Source organism: Larimichthys crocea, chromosome X (genome assembly GCF_000972845.2).
Source record: "Larimichthys crocea isolate SSNF chromosome X, L_crocea_2.0, whole genome shotgun sequence".
NCBI classification, from domain to species: domain Eukaryota; kingdom Metazoa; phylum Chordata; class Actinopteri; family Sciaenidae; genus Larimichthys; species Larimichthys crocea.
The window spans coordinates 38,856,975-38,869,587 of NC_040020.1; the positions used below are offsets into that span (position 1 = coordinate 38,856,975).

Consider the following 12,613-nt stretch of genomic DNA (forward strand, 5'->3'; position numbering starts at 1 on the left):
AGATACAAAGACAGAGAAACAAATAGATGTTAACTGAAAAAAACAAAACAAAACAGTGATATGACTCTAAAATTAAAAGGTCAAGTATGGAAGGCTGATTCACCAATGACGGGTAAGATCCCCCTGAAAACTTTGGGACAACCTAAGGCAGGGACAGTCACGATTACTTGACCTTGTCGACACTGTGAGCAGGCACAGTGCGCGACAACTCCGTCACCGTGCAGTAACACAGCACATGTTGTGGACAGGGAGATACAAAGACAGAGAAACAAATAAGATTGTTAACTGAAAAAAAAACAAACAAAACAGTGATATGACTCTAAAGATTAAAAGGTCAGTGGAAGGCTGATTCACCATGACGGGTAAGATTCCCCTGAAAACTTGGGACAACCTAAGGCAGGGACAGTACACGATTACTTGTCGTGTCGCCACGTGAGCAGGCACAGTGCGCGACAACTCCGGCACCGTGCAGTAACAACAGCACATGTTGTGACAAGATACAAAGACAGAGAAACAAATAGATGTTAACTGAAAAAACAAAAACAAAACAGTGATATGACTCTAAAATTAAAAGGTCAAGTATGGAAGGCTGATTCACCAATGACGGGTAAGATCCCCTGAAAACTTTGGGCACCGAAGGCAGGGACAGTCACGATTACTTGATCATGTCGACACTGTGAGCAGGCACAGTGCGACAACTCCGTCACCGTGCAGTAACACAGCACATGTTGTGGACGGAAGATACAAGACAGAGAAACAAATAGATGTTAACTGAAAAAAAACAAAACAAAACAGTGATATGACTCTAAAATTAAAAGGTCAAGTATGGAAGGCTGATTCACCAATGACGGGTAAGATCCCCCTGAAAACTTTGGGACAACCTAAGGCAGGGACAGTCACGATTACTTGACCTTGTCGACACTGTGAGCAGGCACAGTGCGCGACAACTCCGTCACCGTGCAGTTAACACCAGCACATGTTGTACGGAAGAACAAAAGAAGAGAAACAAATAGATGTTAACTGAAAAAAACAAAACAAAACAGTGATATGACTCTAAATAAAAAGGTCAAGTATGGAAGGCTGATTCACCAATGACGGGTAAGATCCCCCTGAAAACTTTGGGACACCAAGGCAGGGACAGTCACGATTATTGATCTTGTCGACACTGTGAGCAGGCACAGTGCGCGACAACTCCGTCACCTGCATAACACAGCACATGTTGTGGACGGAGATACAAAGACAGAGAAACAAATAGATGTTAACTGAAAAAACAAAACAAACAGTGATATGACTCTAAAATTAAAAGGTCAAGTATGGAAGGCTGCTTCACCAATGACGGGTAAGATCCCCCTGAAAACTTTGGGACAACCTAAGGCAGGGACATCACGATTACTGCCTGTCGACACTGTGAGCAGGCACAGTGCGGCGACAACTCCTCACCGTGCAGTAACACGCACATGTTGTACGGAAGATACAAAGACAGAGAAACAAATAGATGTTAACTGAAAAAAAAAAAACAAAACAGTGATATGACTCTAAAATTAAAAGGTCAAGTATGGAAGGCTGATTCACCAATGACGGGTAAGATCCCCTGAAAACTTTGGGAACCTAAGGCAGGACAGTCACGATTACTTGATCATGTGACACTGTGGCAGGCACAGTGCGCGACAACTCCGTCACCGTGCAGTAACACAGCACATGTTGTGACAGGAGATACAAAGACAGAGAAACAAATAGATGTTAACTGAAAAAAACAAAACAAAACAGTGATATGACTCAAAATTAAAAGGTCAAGTATGGAAGGCTGATTCACCAATGACGGGTAAGATCCCCCTGAAAATTGGGACAACCAAGGCAGGGACAGTCAGATTACTTGACCTTGTCGACACTGTGTGCAGGCACAGTGCGCGACAACTCCGTCACCGTGCAGTAACACAGCACATGTTGTGACGGAAGATACAAAGACAGAGAAACAAATAGATGTTAACTGAAAAAAACAAAACAAAACAGTGATATGACTCTGAAAATTAAAAGGTCAAGTATGGAAGGCTGATTCACCAATGACGGGTAAGACCCCCTGCAAAACTTTGGGACACCTAAGGCAGGGACAGTCACGATTACTTGATCATGTCAACACTGTGAGCAGGCACAGTGCGCGACAACTCCGTCACGTGCAATAACACAGCACATGTTGTGACGGAAGATACAAAGACAGAGAAACAAATAGATGTTAACTGAAAAAAACAAAACAAAACAGTGATATGACTCTAAAATTAAAAGGTCAAGTATGGAAGGCTGCTTCACCAATGACGGGTAAGATCCCCCTGAAAACTTTGGGACAACCTAAGGCAGGGACAGTCACGATTACTTGACCTTGTCCGACACTGTGAGCAGGCACAGTGCGCGACAACTCCGTGCACCGTGCAGTAAACACAGCACATGTTGTGACGGAGAGATTCAAACGCAGAAACAAATAAGATGTTAACTGAAAAAAAACAAAACAAAACAGTGATATGACTCTAAATTAAAAGGTCAAGTATGGAAGGCTGATTCACCCAATGACGGGTAAGATCCCCCTGAAAACTTTGGGACAACCTAAGGCAGGGACAGTCACGATTACTTGATCATGTCGACACTGTGAGCAGGCACAGTGCGCGACCACTCCGTCCACCGTCAGTTAACACAGCACATGTTGTGACAGGAGATACAAAGACAAAGAAACAAATAGATGTTAACTGAAAAAAAAACAAACAAACAGTGATATGACTCAAATTAAAAGGTCAAGTATGGAAGGCTGATTCACCAATGACGGGTAAGATCCCCCTGAAAACTTTGGGACAACCTAAGGCAGGGACTAGTCACGATTACTTGACCTTGTCGACACTGTGAGCGGCACAGTGCGCGACCACTCCGTCACCGTGCAGTAACACAGCACATGTTGTGAGGAGATACAAAGACAGAGAACAAATAGATGTTAATGAAAAAAAAACAAAACAAACAGTGATATGACTCTAAAATTAAAAGGTCAAGTATGGAAGGCTGATTCACAATGCGGGTAAGATCCCCCTGAAAACTTTGGGACAACCTAAGGCAGAGGACAGTCACGATTACTTGACCTTGTCGACACTGTGAGCAGGCACAGTGCGCGACACTCCGTCACCTGCAGTAACACAGCACAATGTTGTGACGGGAGATACAAAGACAGAGAAACAAATAGATGTTAACTGAAAAAAAAAAAACAAAAACAGTGATATGACTCTAAAATTAAAAGGTCAAGTATGGAAGGCTGATTCCACAATGACGGGTAAGATCCCCCTGAAAACTTTGGGACAACCTAAGGCAGGGACAGTCCGATTACTTGCACCTGTCGACACTGTGAGCAGGCACAGTGCGCGACAACTCCGTCACCGTGCGTAACACAGCACATGTTGTGGCCAGGAGATTCAAAGACAGAGAAAACAAATAGATTGTTACTGAAAAAAACAAAAACAAAACAGTGATATGACTCTAAAATTAAAGGTCAGTATGGAGGCTGATTCACCAATGACGGGTAAGATCCCCCTGAAACTTTGGGACAACCTAAGGCAGGGACAGTCACGATTACTTGACCTGTCCGACACTGTGAGCAGGCACAGTGCGCGACAACTCCGTCACCGTGCAGTAAACACAGCACATGTTGTTACGGAAGATACAAAGACAGAGAAACATGATGTTAATGAAAAAAACAAACAAAACAGTGATATGACTCTAAAATTAAAAGGTCAAGTATGGAAGGCTGATTCACCAATGACGGGTAAGATCCCCCTGAAAACTTTGGGACAACCTAAGGCAGGGACAGTCACGATTACTTGATCATGTCGACACTGTGAGCAGGCACAGTGCGCGACAACTCCGTCACCGTGCAGTAACACAGCACATGTTGTGACGGGAGATACAAAGACAAAGAACAAATAGATGTTAACTGAAAAAAACAAAACAAAACAGTGTATGACTCTAAAATTAAAAGGTCAAGTATTGAAGGCTGATTCACCCAATGACGGGTAAGATCCCCCTGAAAACTTTGGGACAACCTAAGGCAGGGCACGTCACGATTACTTGACTTGTCGACACTGTGAGCAGGCACAGTTCGCGACAACTCCGTCACCGTGCAGTAACACAGCACATGTTGTGACAGGAGATACAAAGACAGAGAAACAAATAGATGTTAACTAAAAAAACAAAACAAAACAGTGATATGACTCTAAATTAAAGGTCAAGTATGGAAGGCTGATTCACCAATGACGGGTAAGATCCCCTGAAAACTTTGGGACAACCTAAGGCAGGGACAGTCACGATTACTTGACCTTGTCGACACTGTGAGCAGGCACAGTGCGCGACAACTCCGTCACCGTGCAGTAACACAGCACATGTTGTGACGGAAGATACAAAGACAGAGAAACAAATAGATGTTAACTGAAAAAAACAAAACAAAACAGTGATATGACTCTAAAAATTAAAGGTCAAGTATGGAAGGTGATTCACCAATGACGGTAAGATCCCCTGAAAACTTTGGGACAACCTAAGGCAGGGACAGTCACGATTACTTGCATCTTGTCGACACTGTGAGCAGGCACAGTGTGCGACAACTCTGTCACCGTGCAGTAACACAGCACATGTTGTGGACAGGAGATTACAAAGACAGAGAAACAAATAGAGTTTAACTGAAAAAAAAAAAAAAAAAAAACAGTGTATGACTCTAAAATTAAAAGGTCAAGTATGGAAGGCTGATTCACCAATGACGGGTAAGATCCCCTGAAACTTTGGGACAACCTAAGGCAGGGACAGTCACGATTACTTGACCTTGTCGACACTGTGAGCAGGCACAGTGCGCGCACAACTCTGTCACTGTACATAACACCAGCACAATGTGCACAATCCATCCCATGCGAAACACAGACAGAGCATGAGCACTACTCGATGCTCAATAGGTAGGTAGTTGGGTTGTTGAAAATCACTTGTGATGTAACCTAACCTAACTGAAGCAAACAAAACAGACAATGCTGTAACGGTGCGATAACAGGACACGACATAGGAGGACTAAACAAGAAATCCTGGTCCTACAGTACAGATCAGTTAACTCAGTTTAACTGAGGCCAAATAGAGTCATATCACTAAACTTCTCAATCACTCATTAGAAAAGGGTCAAGTATGGAAGGCTGCTTCACCAATGACGGTAAGATCCCCCTGAAAACTTTGGGACAACCTAAGGCAGGGACAGTCACGATTACTTGACCTTGTCGACACTGTGAGCAGGCACAGTGCGCGACCACTCCGTCACTGTACAGTAACACGAGGCATATCACTCAATTTTGTTTTTCATCAGTTCGTCATTTTACACGAGGACATTAGTAAGTTGCAGCCTCCTCTTACTCTGACCTCGTCCTCGCTGAATGGCTTCACTTACAGAAACTCCTGCTCCACCATGTGTGAGCTTTGAAAGCAGCCGACATGGGAGCTTCTTTTTCTGGTTTGCCTGTTTTCCTTCCCCTTTCCCCTCTTTTTTAAGTCTTCTGTTTTCTCGTTCATTTTCTCCTCCCTCTGCTAGCTTTCTGACTCATTTGCCCTTGCGTCTCTTCTTCTGCCTTTTTCCTCTCTCACACTGACTCTGTTTCACGCCGGACAGCAGACTGTTTCTCCTCCTGATCATCCACCTTCCCTTACCAGTCTATCGTAACAGGGGTGGACCAGTAGAAAGTAGCAAGAAGAATTGCTACTTTCTGCTGGTCCACTCCTGTTAACAGACCGGTTTTCTTCATCTTCATGTGTTCTCTTATTCCTCATTCTTTGCTGTTCTTCCTTCATCCTAGCCCACTCCTGCCTTCTCTTTGTAGTTCTGGACAATGGACACGACCATCTTCATTTTCTCTTCCAGGTTATTTTTTCTCCTCATTACCTGGGTTGTGCACCGTGCAGGTGTATCAGTCCTTGGTTTGGTATCATTGTTACATCCACGTCTGTGCTGCCCTGTTGTCTCCTCCCCTCCTTGTGTTTCTCCCTCCTCCTAGGGGGGTCCCTGACACAGGCAGCTGCTGGCAGCACACACCGAGGCTCATCTTCAATTAACCTCCTGCTGGAATACGCGTTCTCCCTCACTCTTCGCCAGATCTAGCCACCATGGACCACGCGGACGCTGATGCTCTTCAGCACACCGTTACCAGCACGCTTACACAAGTAACAAAATGTTGGTACTCACAATGTTTTATTCCTTCCTTCCTTTTATAGCTCCTCCTTTTGTTGTTTTTTTCCCGTCCTTTCTTTTCTTCCCTCGTTTTTAAAATAAATAAAGAAGGTAACAGCATCATTACTGTCATTATCTCTACATTCAGTTCAATAAGGCATTTCAATAAAATGACAAAAAAAGGATGTAAGCATCAGTCACCTTCCATTTTAGTTAATGCAGGCATTTATTGAGTCTCATTGATCCACAAAACCTGAATAGCTGAAGAAGTTTGTTAAAGTATCGTTGAAGTGAGTGACACGACAAATTTCCTACGTTCTAGCTATAAACGATTTCTGTAGCTTGACATTGCGGCTACAATCGCAGTTTACAAATTATTTTTAGAACAAATGTTCCTCTCCCTCTCCACTCTGTGATGACACCACTCACTCTCGAAATTCTCGCAATACACACCCATTCAATTTTTTTCGGCGTGGTTTTTGGCGATTTTTGGCAAAACTGTTTGCCGAACTCTTAGAAAAGTCATAGCACGCCGATCCCAGCTGAGGCACACGTTTTGATACCTGTTTTGTGTGTGTGCGACAAAAACTCTGGGAGAGAAGCAAACCAAAAAAACGGCGTAAGAATAATACTCGGAAGAAGCGTGGTGGATAGTGTGCGCTTTCAGGCACACTCAATGACAGGACTAGTAGACACACAGGACCAAGCTCTGCCACAAGCTTTAAAACGTATCAATCTGTTATCTGCTCGTCCAGCTTCATCTAATTGTGCAATTACATTTAACCTTAAGCTTCACACTGAACTTTCAGCTGTATCACATGTCTTCATCAGCAGTTTTAACTTTGACCAGTCGAGTGATTAATCTATACTGTTCACTGTAAATCTGTACAATTTACTTCTATGATTATGTTATGCTAAAGACAAAACAACACACTCACCCAAACACAACACCACACACATATAATATATATATATATATATATACTATATATAATGTGATATATTTTATATGATATGATATACTATGTGTATGTAATTATGTTCACGTTAGGCTCTTATTCAGAAAACCCTCATGTCACATCTACATTTCAGGATCTGGTTATTATGCTACAGTTAAATGTTAAATATAAATATTTCAAAATTATCATCACAGTAACGTGTTACACACATTATAGCTGTAAACACCAGCATTAGAAAAAAATACATACGTTGGTTTTGGTTGCTTACCTAAGGGTAAACATTTATAATCATCACTTTAAAAGTTACATACGTTGTTTTTGGTGGCCTGTTGTTTCCCAGATTATTAGTGTGTGTGTGAATGGGTGTATAAGAGACATTAACTTAAAGACTTTGTGAAAGGCGCTTTATGAAGTTCGACGTACGATTCGCGCTCATGCGGCGTCTATGTATTATGTCTTGTATTATGTCTATGTCTATGTCATGTATATATGTCTATGTGTATTATGTCTATGTGCGAGACAGTGACAAGAGAAATATTATAACTTTTTGGGTTATTGTCAAAATCATTGCAATAGTTACTGTATTTGACACCGTGGGATACATAATCCATAAAGCTGCTAGATGGTGATGTTTGACATGGTGTCATGATCAGATCAGAGTATGATGAAAGATGCGGTTTGCCATGGCAGCGTCCGCTATTTCACACATTCCGTGGCTACATGGACGCTAACTTTACCTCATTTTAGCCAAATGTCACATTAACTTTGCGTTTTTGCCTCAAAATATTTAAATAAATAAATAATAATAATGTTAATATTAACACCATTACAGTAACTAACTAACACTGATATGATAAACTAGCGTCAGCTACCTATGGCCGGCAGTTAGAACAAGTAGCTAACTTTATACTAATTAAAATCATTTGCAGTCCTCACTTACCCAGACCAACACTGAGAAGGATAAAAGGAGTAAACCCTTCATTTTGATGTGTTTATCTTCCAGTTAATGGTGATGCTAAAGCAAATGCAGTGACGAACTTCAAACCTTGGAAAATATGCTACAGCTTGTGACGCTGCAGTTACTTCCTGTTTATATTGTTGTTTGTTTTTTGATTGGACATGATGTTGTTTTTGGTGCCTGTTTGTTTCCCAGATATATTAGTGTGTGTGTGAATGGGTGTATAAGAGACATTAACTTAAAGAACTTTGTAGAAAGGCGCTTTATAAAGTTCAGTCCATTTCCTTGTTTCCTTAGTTTACGGGCAGACCTGCCTTATCCAATATGGCGGACCCGTTGACGTATCGCGACCAACGACCAACCCGCTCAATGTGGCGTCTATGTATATGTGTCTATGATCTCGCAGGCATAGCCGCGGGCATTACTCTGAACACACACGTCCATCTGTCCACCTTCGACAAAATGTACATCGGCTTGCCAGCAGAAACGTTCATCCGGATGCTCAAGTTGGTCAGCCTTCCTCTCATCGTGACAAATGTGATCACTTGTAAGTCACACGTGTATTCCCCTCTCTGACAGCTGTTACATTAAGTTATAAACGTTTCACACATAGCATCTAATGATCATGGACATCATTTCCTCACAGTTTGATGGTTAGAAATGTTTTTTTTTTTTTAGATGTACCCCATTAAGCCATGATCGTGGATGTGCTCACCTTCAGTTTTAAGATCTCAGCTCACATTTTTGTTCTTTATAGCAATTTGTAAAACTTTTGGCATCAGCGAAAAGATCACCATGCACGCAGCAGTGTACTACGTCTCCACCACTCTGCTGTCTGTTGCAGTAGGTAAGAGAAACACCACGCATATGCTTATTGTCATTTCAACCATATACACAGCACACAGTGAAAGGAGACAGTGTTTTGCCAAGGATATATATATATATACACACACACACACACAGTATGGCTATATGAATATATACAGTATGATAAACAAGTAAACAACAGGTAAACAAGGTGCAATGTGCGTGGATGTGTGCACGTTTACTGCGTGTGGGAAGAAACTGTTTTCCATCCATCCTGGCAGTGAAGGTGCTGTGGTACCTGAAGGTGTCCCAACTTATAATACTGTGTGTGTTTATAATACTATAATACTTAATATAATACGCCAGTGTTGAAAGATGGACATGCTGGTAAAAGTCAAGTGTTTCTATTTAAGAGAGATTCCGACATTTGCAGCGTAGCAGTCAAATATTTCATTATTTACGTCACTAGTTTTCATACTCTGTACTGTTTTTTCATCATATAAAGTAATGTGTAAGTTTGTCTCATGAGGCGCTGTTGATATTGTGTTGCGATGTTTGCCTTCTGTAGTCACTCTTGGATTATGTGTTGTAGGATTAATATTGGTGATGCTGATCATGCCTGGGGTCAGTGATAATGTTGTAACAACATATGATGATGACGACGACGAAGATTATGAATCCACAGCTGATGAATTTATGGATCTAATAATGTGAGAACAACATGTATATTCAGACAGGCCTGATTCCTCCCACTGCATGTTTCGGTTTCTAGTTTAGCCCGATTCTTCAGTCGGTTTTGCAAAAAATAGTACTTCATTTCATCAGAGAATCGGTTTTTAATAACAGTACATATGTTTGGTTTTTCCTTACTCTTTATAGGCAAATGGTGTCATGAGATCTGGTTCTTTCAGAAGGTATGAGTTTTGAAATTGAAGCAGCTAATTCAAAATTCTAGCCTCGAAACATGTTTCCTTTTGTCACTATAAAGATTCCTCTGTGAAGTTTATGTTCACACTCTTGTTTCAGAAAAAGGCAGTGGGTCTGATGGCTGAAAGTCATGATAAACTCAATACTCTGGTCTGTCTGTCTGGACTGTCTGGTCTGTTATTCTTGGACTATTCCTCAAGAAGATGGAGGAAAGAAATCAAGTCTTTTTGGAGATTCTTGTCGCCCTCAACAAGACCTTTAGACGCATGACTAGAGGCATAGTATGGTATGGTGAAACATTCAAAAGCACACATGTTCTGAAAGAAAATCTCAATCTAGTGCATATGATATTTAAAGTCAGTGTAAAGTAAGAATAAATATGTGTTCTGAGTTTGTTAGACTAAAGAAGAAAGCCAAATTTGAGTTTATGAAATTGGGTGTTAAAATCGTGTAAAAATGAGCAGGATTCTATGGGGGCGTGTCTGCAGTCAAGCAGCAATTTCGAAGCGACTGAAAGTGTCAGATGAGTTCAGAAAATGACACGACTAACTTTGAAACACTCTGAGCGAGATGAATTCATCTCTATCTCTCAGCTAGGGGTACAGGGGTATGCTCAGGGTGACCTCAGCGTGTCATCGAGCCACCCTTTAGGACCGCCCAAAAAGTCCTGGACAATCCGGAATTTCCTTTACACAGACTTTAAAAAGTGTAAAATATACAATGAAATGATTCCATACTGTCATCTATTATAAATTACGCACAGAAAGACAGTAAACACCTTCAGTTTATACTTATACAGTATACATTCTGCTGTTTCTTTTCCAGCCTTTTACCAATAGGAGTGTTTTTCTTGACTGTACGCTATGTTGTCGACATTGAGGACCACTGGGAGGATCTTCAAATTTGGAAAATTCATTGCAGTGGTTATTACTGGGTATGTATTGCACTTTTAAGCACTATTGCAGTTACACTGTGAATGCAAAGTCCATTTGCTGTTGTCTGTAATTTCATTTCTTATACTTCACTATGTAGTTTTTGCTGTTTTTCAGGCTTGCTATCCACGGAGGAGTTCTACCGTTCATCTATACATATTTTTGAGAAAAAGCCCTTTTCCTGTCATTAAGAGTTTTTTTTCTGCTTTAAAGAAGGCCTTGCTCAACTCACGTAGGTAAGAGAATTTCAATCTTTGTCTTTGCCAACAGTATAGACCAGTATCCTACATATCCTCTCTGTGACAATCTGCAATTGATTGATAGGTATAAAAAATGGGCAGATATTTAAGAACTAACAAGGGACGCACTCTCCAAGGGCTGCGTTTGAGGAGGCTCTTCGATGTTGTGAGGAAGTAAACGCGATTGACAGGAGAATCACTGGCTTCATGCTGCCGTTTGGGAGCGTCGTCAACCTTTTTTATAGCCCAGTTCTGCGGCATGCCACTGAACTGGAGCAGGTTAATCATGCTTGTGTAAGTCACACTCTTGTTATTTCCCAAGATGCCACATGTCACATGTTTTGTGAAACTGTCCAAACCAAAAATCTGGGGAAGCGAGATACTGAAAAATGACTACATAAAATGATTAGAAAAAAGTATAGAATATGGGATCTTTAAGACCTGGTGCATAAAAACAAATACACAGTGCTGCTATTGTGTCTTCAACAGTCCGCTCAGTCAGATCAGTCAGTGATCACTTCTGTGTTTCCTCCACAGTGTGACAGTAATGGTGTCCATCATAGGATACTCATCCACAGGAGCATCCACCACTCTCTTCATTTTGGCAGTGGTTGGGATTCCTGCAAGGGACCTTTCCCTTTTGTTTGCATTAGAATGGATTTTGTAAGTTTAACCTGTGCTTTGGCACAGACAACCACGACTAATAACAACCAACACAGTGTGAAGAAGCACGTATCCGCTGATCTTTTGCTTGTGTCTTTCAGAGATCGCTGCAACTCTACTGTCAACGTCCTGGGAGACTGCGTTGGTGTGTTGATTGTTGAGCATCTGTCAAAAAGAGAACTCGAGGAAATGGACGGGGGACAAAGGGAAGGGACACAGCCAGGTGAGGTTTTAGTTTTTTTTTGTTTTTTTTTACAGCATCACAAGGGACATCAGCACATAATAGATGATTGTAACCCAGTACATGGACAAATGAACAGAGCACATTCTATTTTTTTGTAGCTGATTATTATCATTTTTATTAGTAGTATGTGAGTAAATGATTTACATGGATATGGAAAAATTTGACACTTTGCATTTATGTCATTCAAATATTGAAAAACAGAGCCCTGATGAGGAGAGGCGCTCCAGGTACACACCAGTAGGGTTTCTGGTTGGCAAAGATTTGCTTATTTGATTTATTTGGAATTTTTGTTGATTTGTGTTTTTGCTGTTACATATTGATTTTGTGTTTGTGCTGTAAAAATCGGCCTATTGACTTTTTTTTTTTTTACTGATTTATTTATTTAAACATAAATTGGCTTCATGGATTCATCGTCCTGCAATTATTTGTTGACTTTTTTTATTGGAATCAATTTGACGCCATTTTATATTTACATGTTTGCCAGAAATTACTATTATTACTCTCTTTGATGTATTATTGTGTATTGATGTATCAGTGTGTATTATTTCGTTTCACACTTTTATTCTGATTTTGAAAATGTTTGTTTAAATAAGCCATTTAATTACTTTTTAAATCAGATTTATTTGAAATGAAATGTATTTCATTTAGCAGAGTTGTAGATGTGAGT

The 12,613-nt window shown here is 40.9% G+C and overlaps 2 protein-coding genes across 3 annotated transcripts in view; one reads left to right on the forward strand and one right to left on the reverse strand.

The window, feature by feature from the left end:
* The window catches only part of chrnb5a (cholinergic receptor, nicotinic, beta 5a), a 50,313-nt gene extending 42,092 nt beyond the window's left edge, over window positions 1-8,221 (reverse strand). The window contains exon 1 of the mRNA XM_027282414.1: window positions 8,117-8,221. The gene's annotated coding sequence lies outside the window, so the exon portion shown is untranslated. The remainder of the gene's footprint in view (window positions 1-8,116) is intronic.
* Window positions 8,222-10,933: 2,712 nt separating this feature from the next.
* On the forward strand, window positions 10,934-12,287 carry LOC113746703 (excitatory amino acid transporter 3-like). Of its 2 annotated transcripts, XM_027283621.1 has the most exons (5): window positions 10,934-11,036; window positions 11,177-11,333; window positions 11,577-11,702; window positions 11,804-11,925; window positions 12,148-12,287. In XM_027283621.1, exons 2-5 carry the CDS (start codon window positions 11,299-11,301, stop codon window positions 12,153-12,155), a joined length of 291 nt encoding a protein of 96 aa, XP_027139422.1. In that variant the 5' UTR covers window positions 10,934-11,036; window positions 11,177-11,298; the 3' UTR covers window positions 12,156-12,287. The 2 variants fall into 2 exon arrangements, 1 of the variants encoding a protein (XP_027139422.1); XR_003463057.1 differs by having other exon boundaries at window positions 11,585-11,702; window positions 11,804-12,287.
* The last annotated feature ends 326 nt before the right edge of the window (window positions 12,288-12,613 follow it).

Excerpts from the sequence above, each read along its gene's own strand:
- LOC113746703 (XM_027283621.1), top strand. The coding sequence starts at position 11,299 with ATGCCACTGAACTGGAGCAGGTTAATCATGCTTGT. Across the intron at positions 11,334-11,576 it reads AGCAGGTTAATCATGCTTGT|TGTGACAGTAATGGTGTCCA; the intron begins GTAAGTCACACT and ends TTTCCTCCACAG. Across the intron at positions 11,703-11,803 it reads TTTGCATTAGAATGGATTTT|AGATCGCTGCAACTCTACTG; the intron begins GTAAGTTTAACC and ends TGTGTCTTTCAG.